General features: G+C 32.1%; 1 protein-coding gene and 1 long non-coding RNA gene across 2 annotated transcripts; both read left to right on the forward strand.

Annotated features, from left to right (window-relative positions):
- Positions 1-725: 725 nt before the first annotated feature.
- Positions 726-2,839, forward strand: LOC127714375 (uncharacterized). The gene is made up of 3 exons (XR_007987709.1): positions 726-893; positions 1,876-1,902; positions 2,535-2,839. It is a non-coding gene; the product is annotated as an uncharacterized LOC127714375 (long non-coding RNA).
- A 17,489-nt stretch (positions 2,840-20,328) lies between these two features.
- On the forward strand, positions 20,329-24,489 carry LOC127714070 (uncharacterized). Its single transcript, XM_052220016.1, has 5 exons — positions 20,329-20,540; positions 21,510-21,545; positions 22,426-22,473; positions 23,947-23,964; positions 24,474-24,489. The coding sequence occupies exons 1-5, from the start codon at positions 20,347-20,349 to the stop codon at positions 24,487-24,489; spliced, it is 312 nt and encodes a 103-aa protein (XP_052075976.1). The 5' UTR covers positions 20,329-20,346.
- The last annotated feature ends 2,455 nt before the right edge of the window (positions 24,490-26,944 follow it).

The raw sequence follows: 26,944 nt of genomic DNA on the forward strand, positions 1-26,944 counted from the left end.
ATTTAAAAAAACATTGACCAAAGAGTTACTCTTTAAATCCATAAATTCGGATATTCGGAATTCTCTGGTTTTATCCATGTAGTGCCATTAAAAATTGTGCTCGCTAAACCCTTCTTTTCTTTTCATAATTTTATTACATATAGTTTAAAAAGCCATATTTGAAAATCTTATAAAATCCTTGTTATTTTTGCATTGTTTTTGAAAGAAAAAAGGTGTCAATGTTAAATGTATAAAAAATCTAGAGAAAATCATTTCCCGCCAAATTTTCAATGGCTTATATCTCGAAAACAAGCACACGGACCCTTCATTTGTTTTCTGGTTTTCTAGTTCCTTCATTTAGATACTATCAATTTATAACAGTCTTTAAAAAAGCTTGTTATTTTGAAACAGAGTAGCAAACATCCTTAAGCAGCATACCCTGAACATTCAAAGCATAACAGCCAATGTTCTGATGACATTACATATGAGTTGTTCGGATTTTATATTTAGTTGTTAAAAAATGAAAATTCTTATTGAACCATGTTTTGTCAAATATTTTTTTTTGTAAATATTATTTTCACGCTCCAATCTGTAAATTCGCACCAACGTAAATAAACATATTTTTTGTTCAACTGTATTGTATTAATGTTAATTTAGAAATTATTGTGGTTTGTTTATTATGTACATTGGCAAACTCATACTTTAAGTTTTGATATAATTATTTGTATGCACCATTTGCTGAAACCCAATGATTATCTCGAATTTTTGTCTTTTGTTAAATCAAACATTTCTAAGTTTATAGTACGAGATTACGGTGATTTTTGTTATACAAATCACAGTTAGACATGTTTCAAAACATTTCCTAAACTAATAATTTTTCTTATCTTATATTTTAGAGGACAATGTTTGATGATGTAAGTAACAAATATAACTATCATGCGATCTCTCGAGATTAATATGTAATAAAAAACAAGCACAATACAAATATCATTTCACATAAATCAGTTGTCTTGGAGACCAACAAGCAGTTGCCATGCTTAAGGTTTTTATTTTAATTGCAATATGTCGTATTCATACTTTTTCAGTAATTTGTAGTGGTTAACGAGAATTATTTTATAATAAATATATATGAAATGATAGGTTGTTTGTCTGCACAAACGTACAGAAATAAACAGAAAACGGGGGAAAACCACAACGATATATGACCATGCACGTCGACATGATTACCGTATCCTCTCAATTCATTCAACGTCACATCATCGTGTGTTTTCATTTAAATTATGGTGTCGTCTGTGTTTGACAATTCTTATGATATCTTTTCTCACATACATTCATATGCATTTGCATATATTGGGATGCGTCCCTCATGGAGGTCGATCCAGAAAAGCACACGCGACGCACGACCTAGGTTTTTTTTCTTTGTCTTTTTGCATTACCATTATCATAACTTTTTTCTGAAATATTGTCATTGTATGCCACATATCATTTATAGACCGATGGCAGGTTAAGTAAAATATACATAGTTGTAATTGTAAATTAGTCGGTAAAAGTAGTAATAGAACCTTAAACATTTTAAACTGATTTAACAAAATGAATTGTGTTCGATTACACGAATGATGCACTCTGAAAACATATTAATATTGAAATTGCGTCTTTCTGACTTTGAAACAAACCGTCTAACGTGTACTGAGGTATCCTGAACGGTAAATATTTGTTTTGTTAAACACAGATTGATCTTTTGATCGATTATGTATGGATATGAGGGAGACAAAAATGCATGTCCATCAGAAAAATACGCTTTATTTTGTATTATAGCTGTTTCCATATACTAAAAATATCAAATATATTTATCCCTGGATGACTGTTTGATAGATATCTCTACTGAATATTTTTCAGAGCGTGCAATAACAGTGAGTGTCTCTCGTAAGTATTTCCTCATTTCAAAGTAAAACAAAAAACAAAATCAGCTAAGAGGAAAAAAAAACTTATTCCTAGTCCTCTACACAATTGAAACAAACAATGCGAACGCCCTTTCCGACAAATAAAGGCAACAGTAGTATATCGCTGTTCAATAGCCATAAATCGATTAAACGAAAACCAATCCGGGTTACAAACCAAAACCGAGGGAAACACATCAACTATAAGAGGAAAACAACGGAACAACAGAAACACTGAACTGCAAAAAAAAAAAAAAAAAAAAAAAAAAAAAAAAAAAAAAAAAAAAAACAAACGCCAACATACAGAGAAACGGACTGTCTGATAACAACTGCCATATTCCGGACTTGGTGCAGGACATTTAGGGAAAAATCTTATCAGTTGTTTTAGTTGTTTTACCTGTAGTGAACATATCAAAATTAAAAATAACAGAATGTGGTGTCGTGGTGGTGTTTGTTTAACGTTTAAAAATTCTTGCATATCTGTCATTTTCAATTAATCAGCATCGAATATTGAAAACAACAATTTTGACCGTCATTTAAGTGGTGAGTGGTGTCTATTAGAAAATATCCTGTGTTCAGTATTCTAATGTATAAATTTTTCATCATATGTTATTAAAGGTATGGGAAGAACCGTTGGCATGCTTATAAAGGAAACACATAGAACCATATAGCAACCCAAGATTAAATGGCTATTTGAATACAGAGTGACAGTGTTTTTAGGCCAACCATCAATGAAGGTCATCATATGAATAATTTAATTGTTTTTGTGTAAAATATTTATTTTTCTATTTAATTTACCAGAAGAGATGTTGTTTCTATAGCAGTAATAGTCTCCTCCAATGATTTACTTGACATTTTAAAATAAATTAGTTAAAACAAAACCATATTTTCATCAACCGCATATATTTTTATGATGATTTATATTACTTTATTTATCCTATTGGAATAATAAATAAATAATTTTCATATTTATTCTTTACTTTGTGCAAGTTCCGTCGTATTGTGTCGGGGTTAGCTGTATTGGATTGAGGCGTACACACAATAAGATGGCAAGAAAACGGCAATACAGGATCAATATGAAAATTATTTACCAATGATTTGATTTAACCACTAGAAGCTTACTGGGAACAAAACGATTGCATGCAGATTCATACAGGATCAATATGAACTAATATAAATTAGTGTACTTAAATGCTAGGAATGGCGAAATACCTTGAATATTATAATGTGCGATGAAATATCGTTTTATTTATCGGCGAATAACTCTTTGGTCTTTTTATTTGTCCACGAATTATCTCCAATTAAAATGACGCCATTGGCGTATGCATACAAATTTCGAACGACCAGGTTTACAGAGGTCCTACTAGTGACGAGGAAACACATATTAGACATTCATCTAGTGCCGATTATACATTTGTTAGTTAAACCGACTGCTCTTTGCAGGTCCATCAACATTTGACAAATAGAGTCTACCTTTGCTAAACTTATGTTTTAGATTCATATCTACAAAAATATCACCCAGGTATATGTGATTGTTTTGTACAACATTTGTGTGGTCAACACATCAATGTTATGTCACAATTTATACGTGGCCCCATGCTCGAGTAATGCACTAATACATATAGAATATATGTATATTGTTGATAAATATGAAATTTATTTGTACGAGCTTAAGAAACAGGACGGAAAGCGAGTCTCACCGAGCTTTTCTCTTGTTTCGTAGCGAGTACAAATACATTTTATATTTCCGACAATGTACACATTGTTTTATCCTGTAATTTACTCCCGGCACACGAAAGTTCGGTTGTTTGAAACTATATAGTTGTCTCTGATTTTTCAAAGAAAGCGAAATAGTTTAAACGCGGACCTAAGAAAGGAACCCAACATGAACTGTTACCAAAAAAGAAATATTCACATTACCGTATGCTCAACATGGGAGCGGAGTAACTGGAGACGTTATTTGTACAAGTACAAATAAAGCATAAATTTATTCGTGTACCTGTTATTTGTACAACAGTTGACTGATTGCAGGATAAGACGATTTGTTTATGTATATAAAAAGGAAGTAGGCTGGAGGTTAAACATGATGTGTTGAGTTTGTATTAAATATCAGAGTATTTCTTTATATATCCGGTTATATTTGGCCCACTTATGTAGTATATCAAAGATAATGCTGTAAAAGAGAGGCGAAAGATACCAAAGGGAGATTCAAACTTATAAGCTGAAAATAAACTGACAACGCCATGGCTGAAAAAGAAAAAGACCAACAGACAAACAATAGTACACAAAACACAACATAGAAAACTAAAGACTGAGCAACACGAACCCCACCAAAAGCTGGGAGTGATCTCAGGTGCTCCGGAAGGGTAAGCAGATCCTGCTCCACATGTGGCACCCGTCGTGTTGTTCCTGTTAGTACACCAGGTAATAGGTCTTATTCGGTAGATCGCTCATATATTAATATTAGATTTTGAAAAAAAAAAAGAAGTTTTTTTTTCAAGAGAGTGAAAAAAACTATGTGTTATTTTAGAACTGAATGTCAGGGTGAATTATTATCGAATCGAACGTGACTAGAGTATAGTGTTTACCAATTTGGTTTTTAGGTATAAGTATTTTGATAAAACTAGAAAAAAAATTTCGAATGATATTATGGCATTCGTCTTGAAAAATCAGTGAAGACTATTGCCTCCGAAATCAAACACTTGTATTTCTATAAATAAAACCAATTGTTAGTATAGACACATCTGGTAAACGTACATGATTATTTTTTCTTATAACGGTGAGGATCAACTATACTATCATTTTTTAAACGCACTAAAGACATATGTTACTATATTCGTTATAACATTAATTATTAAACGACTAAACTTGGGTCACATCCATGAATAGTAACAAATGAAGAGTTACAAATGGGAATGTATACAGCTTTGAAAAATTCAGCTACACATTAAAAACTTCTCTTATCACAACAATTATGTATTCACAAGTCAGTTCGAATCGGTCAGAATAAGACCTTGGTACGCTGTACGAGCTCTTGTGTAAAACCATGCGCTAAACCTATATATACATTTTGGTTTTTATATCATCGGATTGCTATCCAATTTGCATATACCTATATATTTTATGCAAATGTTATTTATTCTATCAACCTTATTTGAACCAACCTTTAAAACTGTTATTGTCGTGTTATAGACCATCGTGATTTAATATGGTACAGGTTCAACAATGCATACAAGACGACCTTTTTCTTTCTTATTATCTGTATTGGGGACAAAGAAGGCAGTGACACAGTGCACAGCGCATACATTGTGTATTGCAAATCTGAATAAACATTTATGCTGGCCCTATTCAGATCACTTTTAAGTATAAACTGTTGATAGTTCAATCTAATACAAAGAAAAATTATCAAAGCAACAACATGTAGATGTCTTGTAATTCCTTAAATTTTGGTGCATTACCATATCTTTAATAGGCGATCCTACAAATCTTACATTCTCTGAATCTGTAATGGAAAGTAAAATATCCTTAGTAATGTTTACAAATCTTACGTTCTCTGAATCTGTAATGAAAAGTAAAATATCCTCAGTAATGTTAACAATGACAATAATGACAATCAATTATCATAATAGACAAAATATCAAAATATGCAAATTTCTGTTAAAGTAATATTTCGGAAGGTTTCGTATCGTCTTTTTTCGTTTATTTTGCCACAGCATTGTCAGTTTGTTTCCGACTTATGAGTTTGAATGTCCCTTTGGTATATTTTGCCTCTCTTTTGTATTGTATTGTATAAATGGCTGATTTAGACACCTTAAAAACGTATCAGCAATGTTTCACTTTAAACATGAACAAATTAAGTCGACGATTTAATTGTTGTTTCTTATTTAGATTAAAACAATTAATTACCTAATAAACAAACTGTGTATGAATAGATGATCCGATCAGGGTCAGTATTTAATTCTACAAACATTTTTATGATAAATTCCGTTGCTTTATGTGCATTTTTCTTAGGTCCTACAAGAAAAAAAAACATTTTAAAGCGTACGTATGAGGCCTCGGTGCTCAAGTGGTCTAAGTACTTCATCTTCAGTGATTCCTAACATGTAAACATTGAAGTTATGAGTTCAAACCATGTTTCGGCAAGGTATGGTTGACTCAGACCTTCATTGACAGGGATTTCAACTTTTCCTGCCAAATCACGGCAGTTCTCTCTGATCACTCTGTTTTCCTCCAATAATAAAATGTGATTGCCAAAATATAGACAATAGCATCAGACAACATCCATCAATAAATGTGGATCTCGTTCAATATCATGTGATCCATTCTTGTTATCAAAAGGGACCCCAAAAAAACTTGCATATATCACTGGTTGGGGAAAGAAACATAAGGAAAATTCTCGATAAAAGGTAACTCCATATTGTTTAGTCGGAAAATACAGTTGTTAGTAAAATGTAGTTTGACATTTTCTAGAAATGTTCAAAAGTCAAATGCAACATTAAATAATGTTCCTTATGAGTTGTTGCCTGCAGACAATATTTGATATTGAAATACTGTAAATAATGTTCTTAACATTTTGTCATTTTGAAATAGTGATCTTCGCTGTAAAATTTTGTCTAATTGATCGGGACAATATTCCATTGTGAAGTAGTTTCCATGTCTCAGTCCATGACAATATTTTACTATCGAATACTGTCCCTGACAATATTGTACCGTGGAATACTGTCCATAAAGTGTCCATGACAATATTTCATAATCAAAGCCCGTAGAGAACTCCTCCGCCATAGCATTGTAATTTTTTTATCTAGATTCTTTAACAGATTGTCCATGAAAGTATATGTATAACCGTGAAAGCTGCATTCATCAAATAATGTTTGCCTGCATTATTACACATTTTTTTGTATTCATTTCTCATTACATATTTTGAAAGGTGTTAAAGTATTTCATCTATCAATCAAATGAAATATTCGATTTATTTTAAAAGTCTAGAAGGAAGTAAGTGTCCTCTTTAATATTAGAAAAAAATATATTCAATTTCTTGATTGTTTGCTTAAAAGTTGTACACACAAACATAGTTCGCAACTTCCCTCCTTCCCTCCCCCGGGCCCCTGCCCCAGTTTATAGTTGACGAATATAACTGTAACTATTTATATTGTGTTCGTTTGTTGTACATACTTTAATGATGTCATTCTCCAATATATATATTCATATAACTTCCCTTTAATTACAAACACTTTCATAGCAATCAATTAATACGTTTTGTAATTTTTTTCAATATTTGGGCCTCGAGCATCATTAAAGAGACATTATTTGTCACAATGCGCAGCTGGTGCAATAATTTAGGTACATGTACCGTTAATGTTTTAATGAAATATTGTTTCAATATAGACACATATAACGATGGAAATCCTCATTTTAACGATTCGAGATTTTATAACTACATGTATCAAACTATGAAATATTGTCAATATAAAATCAAAATTCCGTACGTTAACTGGTCCTTCCCTGGACATAATTTCAAAGATCGTAATCATAATTGTTTTATCCTTAGGATAATATATCATAAGACAATATTTTTTGGAGTCTGAATGAACCAGAATGTTATTTATTTTGTAGAACGTACCAAAACTACGCCAATTTAACGAATCACAGTAATAAAATAAGAGAATTGTAGGGACAAATTTTTACAACACCACTTGAATTATGAAAAAAAATTAAAATGCTTATATAATATAATAGTATTAAGCACAATGAATTAGGTGTGAATATAGTTTTTACTTTTTTTAGTTCGAGGGAATCCGTTATATAATATTTAGCTGGATTGTTACATGCAGAAAAAAATTAAGATGTTTTTTTTGCACACCTATCCATATCTAATTTATGAGTTACACCGTTTTCAACAATATTTGCATTTTCAAACAGTACTATGCACTTCTTAAGTTGCAAAATATTTGCAAAAAAAAGGTCTTTAGACTTACGCTGAGAAAAATGGTAACATGAAACAACAAACAACAAACAAATTATCTTTAAAAACATCCATATTAGTTCTTTCACTGAAATAGCCTAGTTTAAAAAAACAATAATTTTTAATGACATCTGTGAACAAACTGTCGACATACATTAATATTACCTCATTGATAACTCACCTTTAAATTCGAGTGTCACTGGTAAGTCTTTTGTAGACAACACGCGCATCTGGCGCTCAGCATTGTACACAGCCAAATTTTGCTCACGTGAATTTCACGTGAATCTCATTTCACGTGAATTTTACTTGAAATTCACGTTAAATTTTCACATGAATTTCACGTGAAAAAATATAAATGGTGTCTAAGTTAGAAAAAAATAACTGAAAATCAAAATTTTGGCAACCTCTAATACCTTGTATTATATGTATCATATATTCCATGAAAATCTTAATTTAATTTGAATAATTCTATTTCCAGATGAAATTCACATGAATATTTCATGTGAAATTTACGTGAATATTTCACGTTAAATTCATGTGAATATTTCATGTTAAATTCATATGAATATTTCATGATATATTCACATAAAAAATTTCACGTTAAATTCACGTGAACAATTTCACATGAAATTAACATGAATCAAAACTCATGTGAAAATATTATGTTTCATTTTATCTGAATTAAACCATGAATTCATAAGAGAAATTTAACTTTATTGAGTTAAATTTTTGTAACATGGGAAACAAATTCACCTGAATTTTACACATACTATTATTCATTCCAATTTTCTTTTTGCAAAATTGAATCATTTCAAAACTGTTATTCTTTGTGTCTCAAGGTTTACATATTTGGGACATACATGCAATCATTGTAAATGATAAATATTTATCTTTTTGTTAAGCATGAATTATCTCCCTTGATAGTGGGTTAGATGCAACTACAAAAACATGTTGGTTTTGAATTATATTGAATTATATTTTCTATCACTGTTTATATTTTTCTCTAGTAGAGTCACTAAGGATGGAATTTTGTATACATGTGTATCTCTTATTTCAAATTTCTAGATGCCTATATTATATTGATGGACTAATTGATTTACTAGTAATATTTCTATAATTATTAATTAGTAAATTTAATTACTTTCACACATCTTATGTCTTCTTTACTTTTATACTTTTAAAAAATGTGGGAGGTAACTCCAACTTATGAAATAGATTACTGTTACTGTAATAGATTCTTTACTTCCCATAATTGCTAAGAAAAAAAAAGGATAATATATATATATATATCATTAACTTCCAAACATGAGTTATCTCCCTTTTTTACTGTGCATAAAACTTTTCCTCAAACTTATAAGTCAAGATAAATTGTGAGCATTGAATCGCACATAAGTTTAACATTAGGACATATGAATAAAAACTAGTAAGTATACAGAAAAGAATTTTATATGTACTAAATTTTGTCAATAAATTTAAATTTGAATGTTTATCAATTTTGTAAGTATATTGAAAGTGCAGTATAAAATTTTTTGTATTGCTTTTTATAATATGACATCTATACAAGAAGCAAATTTTGTTTATAATCTTTGAAATTGAAAGATGACATGATCAATTGTTGCACTGCGACACATTTTAAAACAATTGTCCCTGTATTCTTAGATTAATGTTTTTATTCAGAAAAAAATGAATGGTTACATTTACACTTTATTATTTAAAAAACTTACATTCTAAAATTAAGCTTTAATAAATGTGTGGTAAATGATTGCCAATTAGACAAGGCTTTCTCATTGAATTAAGGTTAAACATTTTACTTTTGTATAGATATATATATATATATATTCTTTTACACAATGAAATCACAGTCATAATTGAAATTATATTTATTATATTTTATAAATATATATATTAAATTGTTGTAAGGGTTTAATTAACTAACAGCTCCATGTGGAGGTGCTCCTATGTAAAGGATGCTTATTAACAAACTAATTTGTTATTTGTTCCAAGGATTTGTATAGTAGGAATCGGGGAACTAGCAGGTATCTATTTTCCACTTTTCACATGGAGAAATACTTTGAACATCAGGTCAGGACAATATCCGTGAATCTCTCGTCCGGAGTCGGGTTTTTTTAAAACGCTTGAAAGATACAGATTATGAGGCGTCTTAAAGAAAAGAACGCCGTCAGCCGATTGTCAACAACAGTACTTGTTTCAGTTAATTTAACAAGACAAACAATACCAAGGAGCTATGAATCAATGAATACTCGAGGATGTACTACAGGTAACTCAAACAAATGATTTAATAGTGCAGGAATAAACAGAAATCTGCAATGACTGAATGAGAATGGTTTTCATCTTCGATTTTGGTATCGTGTCCGTTCGCTCCCAAATAATTTTTATACACGTTCGCCCCATAGGACCTAACGCATCTAATTTCAAATTCCAGTTGCGTTGTAAGATATTTTATAATTTGTATACAGTAACGTAGCTTGCATTCTGTTATTCACGAAGTCAAGGGGTCTTAACTGTTAAGCTATCGATTTTTTTTTACAATTTGAACTAAAGTTAAACTACCAACTTATTAGTTCATTACCTGCTTATAATTTTTCAATGTTCATATGGATACTTAAATGTTTTAAGACGCATTCATGATTTGGTTTCTCATATCGAATTCTTTAAATGTCGCAACTTCCCAGATAATGGCAGATTAAAAATTATTTATGAATAATGGAGATGGATATGTCAAATTCTGACTGAGTCTTATACAATATAAACTTGTCAATTCTTTTTTTATTTGTGTCTGATTCAAACCATACTTATTACAATCTTATCTATGATTAACTCAAAAGTTATACAAAACACTTGGCTGACTTACAGTTATCACATACATGACACAAGACAATCACTGACAAGTTTCCGGACTTGCTAGCAGTAACTGAAAGCCAGATCAAATACCTAATCTGTTGTACAAAATGTACACTCTAATACTGGTCACGTGGCTGTACCTCACTTTGACATTAGATTTAACGTCATATCAGAAGCAACACAATCATGACAATTGACTTGAATTGTGTCAATTTTTTTTATTCCAGCATATTTAGATTACAGAAAACTACAAATGGTATGAATCAATAACGACAACAAGACGATACAGTATAAAAAAGAAGATGTGGAATGATTGCCAATGAGACAGCTACAGGTCACTGTACAGCCTTCAACAATGAGCAAAGCCCATACCACATACCCAGCTATAAAAGGCCCAAAAATCACAAATGTAAAACATTCAAACAAGAAAACTAATGGCATAATCAATGTACAAAAAATGAACGCTAAAAACAAATATGTAACAAAGCAACAAAGGACAACCACTGAATTAATATTAATTATCCTGACTTGGGACCGGCACATATATACAGAATGTGGCAGGATTAAACATGTTAGGGGAATCCAAACCCTCGCCCTTATATATAGAATAGAATAGAATGTTTTTATTCACCAAATTAGGGCCCCAGAAGGGCATATACTGTAGCAAACAAACATTATTATTATAAAAAATAATATATAGATACGCATACATTATGACAAGTTCACATATGTATTCTGTTCAGAAAAAATAACTTTTGCAGAGCTATAGTCCTTGGACTTAGAAAAATTCACGCAAACAATCAGTTTTTCACTTTCTTTTTTATACGATCGCAAAAAATTTTAAAAATTTGCGGTCGTTCATGGTACAATGTATGACGTTGGCGTCGTCGTTCGAAGACACATTGGTTTTCGCACAATAACTTTAGTTCAAGTGAATGGATCTCTATGAAATTTTACCATAAGGTTCGATACGACAAAAGGAAGGTTGGGATTGATTTTGTGGGTTATGGTACCAACAGTTAAGGAATTAGGGGCCAAAAATAAGCATTTTTGTAACTTCCAGACAATAACTTGTGTGTTAGTGTATGGATCTCTCTGACATTGTACCACAAGGTTCCATATCACAAAGGGAGTGCTGGGATTGATTTTGGGGGTAAATGCCTCAAAATTTAAGAAATTAGGGGCCTAAAAAGGGGCAAAAAAACAAGCAATTTTCTAGTTTCATGACAATAACTTGTGTATAAGTGTATGGATCTTTCTGAAATTGTACTATAAGGTTCCATATCACAAAGGGAAAGCTGGAATTGAGTTTGGGGGTAATTGCCCAAAACATTTAGGAATAAGGGGCCAAAAAGGGGCTAAAAATAAGCATTTTTAACCGGATTTTCGAAGGTAATATCGGTTATTAAAATGGTGATGTACGGCGGGCGGCTGGGCGGGCCTACGGGCGGCTGCCAAACAGTGTCAGCACAATAACATGAAAACGCTTTAAAATTTTGTTTTCAAATTTAGATATGTTGTATCCTGGGACTTAATGAAGGTCTAGTTCAATTTTCAAGATATTAGTATATCTCCTTTGTGAGTTATCGCCATTTCTAATATCCAAAAGTGGAATTTTTAAATATTTTACTCTTGTTATCTTTTTTATGACTAAGCATAATGTCTTATCTCATAATAAAAATTGGTGTGACAGATTTATTTGAAAAATATCTATTTCCTAAGTGGTAATGAATATAAGCTATATTATTAGACATTTTAAAGTTAATTACAGTATTAATTATTAATTAGATCTGGGTTATATCTTAGCATATACATGTAATATCATTGGAGTGACAGCTTTATTTGAAAATTTTCTGTTTCCTGATAAGATCTGTAGGACTATATATAAAGTTTGAAATTTACTAGTAGGACTGTATAAATGAAATTTGAAATTTACTGTTCATTATTAGACATTTTGTAGATAATTAAGTCTCCCTAAACCATATATATTCTTACCCCCACTCCCTTTCAATTTGAGAATGTGCTTTTATCTTGTAAACAGTTGAGATCCCCACCCCTAAACCATATATATTCTTGTATGGGACAATAAAACAAATCAAATGAAATATTTGGGGAGTCCCCGGGTTTACCCCCACCCCCCTACTTTTTGAAAACTTGTAAATGGTCAAGATCCAAACCCTGAAACCATATATATTCATGTATGTGACAACAAAACAAATCAAATGAAATAAAAGGCGAGTCCCCTTGGGTCACCCCCACCCCCTCCTGTTTGAGAACTTGTAGACGGTCGAGATCCTAATCCCTAAACCATATGTATTCTTGTACGGGACAATAACACAAATCAAATGAAATATAAGGGAAGTCCCTGGGGGTCACCCCACACCCGTCTTTTTGAAAACTTGAAAACGGTCAAGATCCCCACCCCGAAACCATATATATTGTTCTATTGGACAGTAACACAAATCTAATGAAATAAAAGGCGAGTCCCCTGGGGTCACTCCACCCCATCCTGTTTAAGAACTTGAAACCGTCGAGATCCCCACCCCTAAACCATATATATTCTTGAATGGGACAATAAAACAAATCAAATGATATATAGGGGAAGTCCATGGGGGTCACCCCCACCCCCCTTCTTTTTGATAACTTGTAAACAGTCGAGATCCCCACCCTTAAACTATATATATTCTTGAATGGGACAATAAAACAAATCAAATGAAATTGAGGGGGAGTCCCCTGGGGTCACCCGGACCCCCTTTTTTATGAAAACTTGTAAACGGTCAAAATCTCCACCCCGAAACCATATATATTCCTGTATGGGACAATAAAACAAATAAAATTAAATACAAGGCGAGTCCCCTGGGGTCACCCCACCCCCTCCTGTTTAAGAACTTGAAACCGTCGAGATCCCCACCCCTAAACCATATATATTCTTGTATGGGACAATAACACAAATCAAATGAAATAGAGGGGAAGTCCATGGGGGTCACCCCCACCCCCTTTCTTTTTGAAAACTTGTAAACGGTCAAGATCCACACCCTGAAACTATATATATTCTTGTATGGGACAATAAAACAAATCAAATAAAAAATTAAAGGTGAGTCCCCTGGGGTCACCCCCACCCCCTCCTGTTTGAGAACTTGTAAACGGTCGAGATCCCCACCCCTGAACCATATATATTCTTGTATGCAATAAAACAAATCAAATAAAATATAGGGGAAGTACATGGGGGTCACCCCCATCCCCCTTCTTTTAGATAACTTGTAAACGGTCTAGATCCCCACCCCTAAACCATATATATTCTTGAATGGGACAATAAAACAAATCAAATGAAATTAAGGGGAAATCCCATGGGGTAACCCTCACCCCCCTTCTTTTTGAAAACTTGTAAACGGTCAAGATCCCCATTCGGAAACCATATATATTCTTGTATGGGACCATAAAACAAATCAAATGAAATATAAGGCGAGTCCCATGGGGTCACCCCCTCCTGTTTAAGAACTTGTAAACGGTCAAGATCCCTACTATTAAACCATATATATTCTTGTACAGGACAAAAAACAAATCATACGAAATGAAAGAAGAGTCCCCTGGGGATCACCCCCCCCCCCCCCCTTTTGAGAACTTGTAAACGGTCGAGATCTCCACACCAAAACCATATAAATTCCTGTTCGTAATTTCAAGAAGATTTGAATGACATACAGGGTCAATCCATAGGCTTCACTAATGCATATCATAATCCAATTTGTACTGGACATTGCCCAATGTCAAGCGACAATGGGAATGACGAATTATTGGAGTTTTGTTTGGGAGACTTCGTAACAGCATTCTGTTACAATTATTACTTGTTACTGATAAGTTTTATAGATTTTCAAATGACATTGTATTAATGATAAATAAAATTTTGGATTTTTTTCTTCTTTTCTTTGGTAAATTGTTTGTAGAATTTTGTGGCAAGTTTGTTGTTATTCTGTAAAAACTAATTTTCTGAATGCTATATATATATTTTTTTTTATGAAGTAAACTCCTTTAAAAACTAAGCATATATTGTCTATTAATAAACATATATTTAGATTTCTGATTTTGGGCCCAGTTTTCAAGTTAGTTCAAATTGGGGTCCAAAATTAAACTGTGTTTGATTTCAACATAAATTGAATATACATAGGGTTCTTTGAAATGCTTAATCTAAACCTGTATTTCTTTTCATTATTAATAAGATAATACCACATTGAGGTCCAAAGGGTCCTAAATTACACTTTATATTAATTTCATCAAAATTTGAATTCTTTGGTTCTTTGATATGTTGATTCTAGCAATGTTTGAGTGTTAAATCATATCTAATTTTAGAGAACTTAGTAATCACTTGTTGTTGTTATTATATTATTGATTATAATTTGATAAATTGCATCATATCTTATTTTAGAGAACTATTTATCCAGTTTGAGTTATTTCCCTTTGCACAGAAAATATTACGGATAAAATTAACCTGTGTTTCATTTCAACATAAATTAAATATATATAGGTTCTTTCAAGTGCTGAATCTAAACCTGTATTTAAATATTAGATTTTTGGGCCCAGTCTTCAAGTTGGTCCAAATCATGGTACAAAATTAAACTTTGTTTGATTCAACAAAAAAATTATTATTGGGGTTCTTTGAAATGCTGAATCTAACCATGTATTGAGAGATTTTGGATTGTGGGCTCCTTTATCAAATTGGTCCACATTGAGGTCCAAAGGGTCTTAAATCAAACTTTTGTCTGATTTCATCAAAAGTTGAATTCTTTGGGTTCTTTGATATGCTGATTCTAATATGTACTTAGATTTTTGATACTGGACCATAATAGGTATTTAAATGTCCAATTTCAAGTATTTCAGTTCTTAAACCACATTTATTTTGTGTCACAAACCTATGCTGAGTCAAATATTCAATCACAATCCAAATTCAGAGCTGTTTTAATCTTAAATGTAGTGTCCATACTTGCTCAACTGTTCAGGGTTCGACCTCTGCAGGAAAATCCTGTTTGCTGTCACTCTGACAGCTTCTTGTTCTAGTTTCCAGACAATAACTTGTGTTCAAGTGTATGGATCTCCCTGAAATCGTACTGCAAAGTACCATACTACAAAGGGAAGGCTGGGATTGATTTTGGGGGTAATTGCCTCAAAATATTAGGAATTAGGGGCAAAAAAAGGCAAAAAACAAGCATTTTTTCTAGTTTCAGGACAATAACTTGTGTGTAAGTGTATGGATCTTTATGAAATTGTTCTACAAGGTTCCATATCACAAAGGGAAAGCTGGGTTTGAGTTTGGGGGTAATTGCCTTAAACGTTTAGGAACTTGGGGCCAAAAAAACAAGCATTTCTACAGTTTCCAGACAATAACTTGTGTTCAAGTGTATGGATCTCTCTGACATTTTACTGCAAGGTACCATACCACAAAGGGAAGGCTGGGATTGAGTTTGGGGGTGATGAATCATAAGGGGTTTCAAAAAATTGGGGGGGGGGGTTCTTTTTTTTTTTCCTTTTTTCCTTTTTTTTTTCTTTAAAATTTTCCATTTAAAGTTGGTTATTTTCTATTTATATATTAAAGCAAATAATAATGATATGGTTTGATTTCATCACAAAATTGAAATATTGGGGTTCTTTGATATGCTGAATTTAACCATGTATTTAGATTCTTAATTTTTGGTCCCTTTTTCAAATTAGTCTACATTAAGGTCCAAAGGGTCCAAAAAGAAACTAAGTTTGATTTTAACAAAAATTTAATTCTTGGGGTTCTTTGATATGCTGAATCTAATCGTGTATGTATTTAGATTTTAGATATTGGACCATAATAGGTAAATAAAAATTTTTTAAGTTCTTTGACCACATTCATTCTGTGTCAGAAACCTATGCTGTGTCAAATATTTAATCACAATCCAAATTCAGAGCTGTATCAAGCTTGAATGTTGTGTCCATACTTGCCCCAAATGTTCAAAAACTTATACACAACCGTTCTAGAGTTATGCGTGTTTACAAATAGAAAAATTGCTGAATTTTTAGTTTCTGTTCTCTACTTAAGTTAGCCTCAACTAAATGTTATGAGACTTACACACAACGCTTATTACAACAAAACTCAGATCAAGTTCAAATTTGGGTAGCGTCACTTTTACCGTTCTTCAGTTATGTCCCTTTATAACTATATGATATGCAAGCGGGGGCATCATCTGTGTCCTCATGTGGACACTATCAACATTTATTTACAACAATTGCCTGTGTGAATTTGACATATATCTAAATGAATTTTTACTTGTATTGCAATTTTTTTAATGTGGAAAACAGTTCATCAGCATGATCAGGTTCAAGTCTTATATTTTTAATCATCACTGGAATTTAAATTTTCAGAATTAGCTCCCCAGATGTAAGTGGAAGTGAAGTTATACATGTTATATGTTTCAATGAAATGAATGACTTGATTAGATATACATGTAGAGGAGACCCTATAGCTACAGTACATAACATGTAACTGGTATGTATTTGTTACAGTATTTGCTGTCAAAATTGTATAAAAAAAATGCCGAATCCTGTGCAAATTTAAAAAGGAGTCCATGCAAACTGACAAAATAAGAAAACACTATCAATCAACAGATCAAGGGAAAAGTTAATCTGATATATATACATGTATGGAATAGGCATGTAGTTAGATTTGTTTACCCATTTTCAGTCCATGTAAATTTATGAGAATAGAATTTTATATTCTGGATTTCCTAAGATTTCAATTCTTATTTCATATTAATATTCCCATGCGTTATGCTTGTAGTTTGAGGAAAATTATCAAAATAGCTTGACCAAGATTAAACAATTACTGCCATCATGAATTAGGCCATGTTTGTCTTGTCTGGGCAGGGTTCATCTGACCATGACCTGATATTCATGGTTCATTAGTCAATAATAAGTTTCATATTTTGGTCTGTTTGCAGAGGCGGATTTAGGGGGGCAGGGGGCCCAGGCCCCCCCTTTTCTGGGAAAAATTTGGTTGATTATATAGGGAATCACTGAAGCTTGACCAGAGCGGGACCCTCCTCAGGCAGTCAGTGGGCCCCCACTTATGAAAATTTCTGGATCCTCCACTGTGTTTGTTGTATACTATACAAGCTATAATCAATTAACAGATCAGCTATATTTGGGATAGGCAATGATAGTAAGGTGCACATGTCTGTCTGGCTTGGTTTTTCTGACCTTGGCATTATTTGCTTGACAGTATTTCTTTCATGGATCATTGGTTATGTTAAGTTTATATATCATACTTATAGTATAATTATATAATTTGTAATGTTAACATGGCAAAGTTCAACCATAATGAACCGCCACACCTCCGTTGCAGAGGTAATTAAAAAAATGTACAGTCTGCTAGATTATCAATTTTCAGAGCATTTGGAGTTTTGATTTATACCCCTATGGAAGCTAATCACAAATTTCTTAACTGGAAAAGTATCAGGTAACCAGACGTTTCCAGAATGCATAGAGCCATAAACATACTGTGTTAGTATTGTAATTTAAATGGGGCTAAGACATGTAAGAAGGGGGCTTGAAAATGATGAGTTGTGTTTCTATAGGCACTAAGTATACTTATATATATACAGGTAATGTGTAGTAATCCTAGAATCCTAGAATCCATAAAGACAAGATATAAAAAAATTAACTGATTCAGTAAATTGTAATAATATTTTTTCTTGAAGATGCGTCCTCCTCAATTCCATTTGATAAAATTCTACGGAAAAGTCACAATGTACTATCAGAAAGATGCATCAGTGATCTGAATTTTTACCTTTGACAAAAGTATTTTGAAATAAATTATAGAAGTATGCGAAAAAAAAAAGCAGAAGCAAGTCGTGTACACCTTTTACATTCCGGCGTGTTTGAAACTCTTGTTTTAATCTTATAACTTTTAAAACAAAAATGAGAATATGATCTCGCTTCAGATTCCATTAATTTAATTTTTTCAAACTTAATTTTGTTTTAGTAGCTTTAAGAATTCATCGTTTGAGAGATATTTATATGGGTCAAGTGAAATGACGAATTAATGATCTGTGCATTTCCTTACCGGTAACCGAATTAATTATTCCCTTTAAAGGTTGTTGTCAATAAAATTATCCCAAATTTAATAACAAAATATGTAAAGAATTAAAATAGTAGTTTGTGCTAATATTTAAATAGCATCTTTTCCAACAAAGTTTGTGTATTCAACAAGCCAAAAATTCATGCAGTATATGCTCCCCTCCGTCAGCCTTCAATGCAATAGGCCGAGATACGGTCAGATAGGTTGGTTATGTCGAGTAATGTCATTTTATTGGAAATCTCTAATAGGACGTAACAAATTCAAAATAATCTTAAATTGATCATAAGCTTAAACAAAGACATATTTGTTTTTGAAAGGTTCGAAGAGCAATTACATCTTCTCAGTCATTCAGGTTGCAACCTTTGATATGCATTGAATCATAGATTTTTAATTCAGACTAAACTTTGTTTTATTCGTTAAAACATATTATCTACATCCGAAAACCCGTGACTAACCTTGTTATTACATACAATTAAAGAAAGCCTCTATAAAAGATGTTTGACAAATGATGTTTCAAGTCTTTGGCAAGCAATTCACAAATTCTTGACTTACATCTTGAAATTGAGATTGAGGGTCGATTTAGAACAAAAACTTAAGACAGAAGAGACGATTTCTGCTTTCCAATTATGAACTTTCCATTACGATTTTGCAAAAATTCCAGCAGTGCCTGCATATCGAGTATACATCTCACAGTTGATACGATATTCCAGGGCTTACGTTTCCTTTCGTGATTTTCTTGATAGAGGTTTGCTGCTCACAAAGAAGCTATTAAACCAAGACTTCCTAGTGGTGATGTGAAATTCATTCTTTCGAACATTTTACGGCCGCCATCACGAGTTGGTTGATCGTTATGGTATATCGGTTTCACAGATGACATCGGATATGTTCCAATCGTCGTTATCACAATCCCGTCCCCCTTTCACCGAATGTGACCTACCGACTTAGACTTATCACTGGGTTTGTACTTACACTAGCATCGTCTATGTTGTGGTTTGTATACTGTTGGTTGTCGCATGGTTTTTTTTTTTAACATTGTCCGTCTATTTTCGACTTTGGTATCGGTCGCCCCACTTTCTCAACGAATTGCATAATTAAAATTGCGAATTCTGGAATATCTAATATATAGATTACTTTCATCAGTTATATAAGGCCGCCATTGTTATTCCCTTTCAACGTCCCCCCTCTTCAACATATACATGCAATTAAAACTAAAAAACAAAATATCAGTAAGAAGGCTGCATTAATGCATATTGTTTTTGTCTTTTGAAATAGACTATATGCATTTCCTCAATATGTATGTCTTTGATATAAAATAAACAAAGTCGTTTACTTTAAAACTATTGTCAGTAGTATTAACTTGACTATGGAAATATCACCTAATCTTAAGCTTTGTCAACATCGTTTTTACATATCTCCAAAGATATGAATTAAATAACCCGGAAGTTTATAACCTTTTCAAAACCAATCGATATTTGAAATGTTATACCTACCTGTAAACAAAACCAAATCACAAAATGGCCAAGGCTATTTCTAGAACGTGCGATAAATGTGTCGGAGTACCTGGCGATAATTACTGTGAGCTATGCCAACAGTGGTTTTGTGATGAATGTAAAACATCCCATTTACAAACAATATCGACCAGGAATCACACATTTATTAGAGGTTCAAACACCAAACAGGAAGTTGATACAAGGGAATCAACAATTAGGTAATTCTTTCTTTTTCTAATTGAAGATAAACATTTATTTAAATATATTAACGAGTCAAGCATCAAATGGCTTGTAATGAAGAGATAATTTGAATTCTGTTAAACTAGTCAATTATGAAAATAATTAACTTACATAATCAACAATGAATAATTGTACAAGATGCATATTGTCAGCAAGGGATTCAATACATTCATACATGTGATTGTTTCTGAAACATTATACCTAAAACTGTTTTATGTAGATTTATTCAACACGGTAGATATAGTATGCTTGACTTTAAAATTCCACTGAATGAATACCCACTCTAGAAGTTGGGGTTTGTGTAAATGAATAAGATTAGACATTTAGTGTATTCCAAGGCGACAGTAACCGACGAAAACAAATGAAAAAAAGACCATAAGAGAGTAGGGACAATTTAATAACAAAGTACCAATGAATTAATAGACAGTATGGAAGTTAAAATTGATATACATGTATAAAATGACACATATGGCTTATGCCAAGCGGACATGACCGAACAAATCAAAATAAACAAAATACATCTAATAGTCAACTTACATTGTGTTATAATATACAAGTGTACACACCATATTGATCAGTTGAAACGGTGAACAGCGCCCCGAGTATGGGAACTAACTTTATCAAAAACTCCAAAAGATTGGACATCAGTCTATTTGTAAGAACGATACCACACTCAACTTAAGACAACCACTGATTAAGTGCCCGACTCGAGACAAGATCATACAATGATATATTTAGCACTCTATTATTTCTGGGTCAGTCGCGAATCAAAAGAGTTTAATAACTAGTATGTATAAACAGTAAGAAAACCATTTAATGCATTTATAACGACAGCGTATGTCTGAAAGCAGTCTTAACAGGTTTTGTATGTTTGGAAGTATAGAAATAAGACAATGGTTCACAAACTATAACTAGAAGATGAAAAAATGTTGTTTTTTTTTTCTCAGAAAAGATGCGGACACGCGACTACAAAGAAATGAAAGGTATGTATTCCCATCTTGACCGTCGATGCAAATACCTTAAACATGCTGAAATTTCAATGTGATTGCTACCAATGAGTCGATTCCGTTTCTTGTGGGTAGAAAGTCCTCGAAAGTAAAATCAGCTCACAAGCTCAGTAATTTGGCAGTTACAGAATATTGCGGATATTGTTTTAACTAACTTTTTTTTTCATATCAAACATGTAAAACTTCACATCTGAAATAGTTTTAAATCAAAGTACCGTCATCGAGCATAGCTTTGAAGCTTTTTTCCAGGTTTGGTTATACTTTTTATACCGTATAATATTGTTTTATAGGTAATTTATTGCAGCTTCCATCATCAGTGAAGAAATACTTATTTGATGAAGTTTAAAAGATCAAAATCTACGTCAATATACACATTTCTATCTCAAATATTTATCATTGGTGTTTGGGTTTGTCATAAGAAGCGTTTCGAACCCAACCATTATTAAGTTATGAAAGAAATAGCAATGTTCATGTCCACAAATTTATCTAAAGAGACCTATCGACAGTGTATGCATATGTTACCTTCAATTAGAATATTTAGTAGTTTTGATAACTAGTTCACAATCAAACCTAACAATAGAAGGACTATTTATCTGTTTTTGCGTATCATAAATTGTCGGTGTCTCGTACATCTTTAAGAAACTTAGCACGTACGTTATTATCGGTTTTGAATTATTGGCTTTCGTTTTTAACATATGTACATGCACATTACTATTAAGTTTTTTTTTGGCAGCCATTTCGTCTTGAATTTGTTTAGTTAATTCACTGTGTGTACTGTTGAGGGAAACGACATGTAATGAGCGATCGAGCTTTCTCCTTTTGAATCTTATTAATCGTGTGATATTTATTTTTATAGAGACACATTGACAGCTACCAAATACAAATATAGATGCTGTGATTGCAAGTAAGTGTGATAGCATTTTTACTCAAGAGTATTTTCAAGAGCAATTATCAATATAAAATATAATACTTAAATACAGATATCAATTAAAGATTATTAGATTGAATACATTTTAAAGACAGTAACAGCATGTTATCAGATTTCAGAATATCCAACAGGAAGATATATCAGGCTCTATTTAAGATTGAACATTTACAAGTGAGAATGGGTAAAACAAAATTTCGGGAAATAAATAAATTATATACCACATGAAAATACGGGATGTATAACGCATTTTTTATGGACGATGGAAAAATTTTGAACAAATTTGATTGGCTTTCTTCTAAAAAAAAAATATCTTATTCAAATGTATAGCACTTTGGATTCATATATTAGATTTGATAAAACATTTCCATGTTTGTGATAATTCTTTATATATGATTGTTTTGGTTAGGTCACTTGACAATACCAAGTATCTAATATTATCGAGTATTGAAATTCGTCGTTTTCCCCGAACAGTACATACTCGAAAACTAGTATTCGACGAATATTAAAGATTTTCAATAGTGAGAAGTTGCGTGAAACGTCTTATAAGCCTGTTACTTAAGTTAGGTATTAGTTATGTCGTTTGTCCCGACGTCTATATAATAGACATTGATAATCAAAATAACAAAGCATGTATGCGCATTAAGTGTAAATGCGTTGTTCAATAAGAGGCAGGCTTGTATAAAAGTAAAGTTTTGAGTTCGCTCCGAAGCATAGTTTGTGTGATTATCAGCTACCGAGTTTAATATCATGAAATTATTTGATTTCATACAAACCAAATAAACAAAAAATATGGCAAGTCAGTATGTAAACAATCAACACGAACTAAACAAATAACAAAAACCTGTAGATGCTTTCATTTTAGGCAGCGATTATTTCTTCCAGTATAAGACTTATTTTGATTTGCTAACGAAAAGGAGACTGCAGATAAATTCTTAATTTTTTAAGAGTCCATATGATATTTTTTTTTATATTAAAGTACAGACGGTTTATTTATGGACAACCGAATGATTATGATTGCCAAAACACCTATTTCATATTTTTTTCATTCTCAACGTCTATCTTTTTCCAAACAAATTTATAATAAAAACTAGAAGACTCAAAGGAACCACACGCATATTCCTTTGTACGTTTAAATGCCAAAATGGCATAAAAATGTGATGCTTCAATAATGTATCTTGGTGATGCATCTTATTTTGTTCTAAGGCTTTCTCTTTTTTTTGTGATAGGATTCATAGTCATTTACTTTGTATCTTGTTTAGAATATCGAATATTTCACGAAGTAAATATGTTTTTCAACAGCTTTTTTCTCAAATTTGATTTGAATTTTAAACTTTTAATATTTCCAAAGCAAAATTTGCTTTAATGTTGTGTTCATGATACTGTAATCTGTATCATAACATTGTTTAAATTAAGAAAATCTCTATAATTTTGCACTTATTTTAATTTCAGTACAGAGATTATTTCTGAGTAAGTACCCCTTTATTCAGCAAAATACACGAAAAAGGTATTTAATTTCATTATATCATTCTATAGACACGAAAAACATTAATAATGAATAATTAAAGATCTTTAAAATGCCGCACCTAATGTGGTGTCTAAAATACAAACTACTTTAAAATCAACGAAACAAGCATATTCAAAGAAGGATGAATGCTTATATTCCAGGATAGTTTGTTACTTTTTCTAGGGTTAAGCAGAGGAATTAAACTGCACGTTCGTAAAAAAATCCATAGAGTAGAGGAGTAGACATTTAATTTCATTTGACATAGAAACATTTATAATGTAGCTGAAAGAAGATTGTTCCAAACTAATACAAAAAAGATGTCGCATGATCCTTTATGAATCAACTTATCACCAGAAATAAGTTTACATATATTGTCAATTCGTCTTTTATTTTTAAATTGATTTTATGACACAATTTTAGTGTTTCACCTTTTTTGTTTACTTGATCATTATCATATATTGTATTTTTTCAGAAAAGCAACAGAGTAAGTATATATTAGAGTCTAACAGTACGCCATTTAACAAATATATCACAGCAAAAATAAGAAATGAAGGCATTAAAGATGTTTAGCTATATAGTAAACAATTCTTAACAGTTAAACTTCTAACTAAACATGTATTCCACTTCAGTAAGCAACTATAAAGGTCCACCTTTATACATTGAAATGACATACATCATGTTTTATGTAACCTTGTCACTAAAATAGTCCAGTTGAATGCATAATGGCAGTTTTTTTCTGGACAAAGTGATTTATGTACCAAAAGTAAATACACTAATCCTATATACCAGGATTAAAAGTGTGTACTCCAGACGTGTGTTTCGTCTACAAAAGACGCATCAGTGAAGCTCCAATTAAAAGTTTAAAAGGCCAAAGAATGTACAAAGTTAAAGAGCATTGAGGACCAAAAATATCGAAAAGGTTTTACCAAATATAGCTAATAGGGTGTTCTATTACTGGCGAATTATGACAATATCAAAACATTTCAACGCAAGTGCTGACTACTGGGGATAGGGGATATTCAGTAACTGCGAGTCTTTGTGTATTCCAATGGGAACTAATTGTGCACCCCTACTGGCCGATTTGTTTTTGTACTCGTATGAAGCAGAATTCATTCAGAACCTTCTAAAAGACAAAAAGAAAAAGCACCTTGCGAAATTCTTTAATTTTACTTTCCGATATATTGATGATGTTCTATCATTGAATGACCCACATTTCAGCCAATACTTACATCTCATATATCCCAGTGAACTTGAAATTAAGGATACTACTGATACTAGAAGGACTGCTTCATACCTTGATCTTTTCCTCAATATTGACACAGATGGACGACTTCACACGAAAATCTATGATAAACGGGACGATTTCAACTTCCCAATTATCAATTTCCTATTTCTCAGCAGTAACATTCCATCTGCCCCTTTGTATGGTGTTTACATATCTCAATTGATACGTTATTCTCGTGCTTGTTCACACTATACGGACTTCATATACAGGAGTGTGATCCTTACGCAGAAACAGCTCCAACAAAGTTATGAAGAGGACAGATTGAAAATGACACTCCGTAAATTTTACGGACACCATCACCAATTGGTTGATCCATACGATGTGTCTTTGTCAAAACTAACTAAGGACATTTTTACCAAGTGTTAGATTGTGGTTTGTCATTACGTCGTCTGATCTGTTAATTACCGAACGTGACTTATTCCCGATTGTGACTGTTTTGCTGAGTGTGAAACCGCATTGCTATAAGACGTTTCACGATACCTTTCTATCCCAAATTCATGTATTTAATTTTGATGTTATATTTGTTGTTCTCGTCGGATTTTGTCAAATGTCTTAACGTCTTTTCTGTTATATTCGTGTGTTATGGTAAAGATAATTAATCACCTCCTTCATTTATTAGATTTTAGTTTGGTTCAACGAAATTTATACGATATATTTGGTTTACAGTTTGATTCAGAAGAAACACCAACATAGCTAGATAATACAATTAATTATCTAATTACAACCATTTGATATTAATACGTATTGTAATTTTCATTGTTATTAATAAATGTAATGGCAGTATTACAAATCTAATCTTTAATCAATCCTAATCCTATCTTATTTTTGGGAAATATTTTTACAAATTCATATATGACGTCACTTTGTGTGTTTTTTTTAGAATTTCAAATGTGACGTCACTTTGTGCGTTGAGGCTTGAGCTAACTCGGCTGTGTATTTTTATATGTTGGATTAAGTTGTTTTATGTAATGTATCCGTTTTTATTCTGTACGTAGTCCCCACTTTGGTTTTATCATGTATATCTATTATATAGTCATTTTATAAATATTTACTGTTTGCAAAATTATAAATTATTCTAAATAATAAGGATGTTCTTGTCCCAGGCAGAAAATCCTGGCCGTGTTAGGCGCAACTTTTTGGAAGTTTTGGTCCTCGGTGCTCTTCAGCTTTGTACTTTTTTTGGCTTTCAAACTTTTTTTTATCTGAGCGTCACTGGTTGGTCTTGTGTGGACGAGACGCACGTCTGGCGTATTGAATTTTAAGCCTAGTACCTTCTGCCAGCTATTATTCGTGTGTTTCTTTGTCCTATATGTTCTCCCATTTATTTGTATTGTGGTCCTGTCATGTGATGTTGTCGTTTTGGTGTTGTGTTTGACGTTGCCATAAAAGTGGGAGGTTTGGCATGCCACAAAACCAGGTTCAACCAACCATTTTTTTCTTAAAATGTCCTGTACCAAGTTCGGAAAATGGCCATTGTTATATTATAGTTCGTTTCTGTGTGTGTTACATTTTAATTTTGTGTTTTTGTTGTGTCGTTGTTCTCCTCTTATATTTGATGCGTTTCCCTCAGTTTTAGTTTGTAACATGGATTTGTTTTTATCTCTATCGATTTATGAGTTTTGAACAGCGGTATACTACTGTTGCCTTTATTTGTATCA

The sequence above is a fragment of the Mytilus californianus genome, unplaced genomic scaffold, assembly GCF_021869535.1.
Source record: "Mytilus californianus isolate M0D057914Y unplaced genomic scaffold, xbMytCali1.0.p SCAF_9, whole genome shotgun sequence".
Classification (NCBI taxonomy): Eukaryota; Metazoa; Mollusca; class Bivalvia; order Mytilida; family Mytilidae; genus Mytilus; species Mytilus californianus.

Coding starts and splice junctions, on each gene's coding strand:
- LOC127714070 (XM_052220016.1), top strand. CDS start 20,347: ATGGCCAAGGCTATTTCTAGAACGTGCGATAAATGTGTCGGAGTACCT. Junction 20,541..21,509: donor ACAAGGGAATCAACAATTAG/GTAATTCTTTCT, acceptor TTTTTTTCTCAG/AAAAGATGCGGACACGCGAC. Junction 21,546..22,425: donor CGACTACAAAGAAATGAAAG/GTATGTATTCCC, acceptor TTATTTTTATAG/AGACACATTGACAGCTACCA.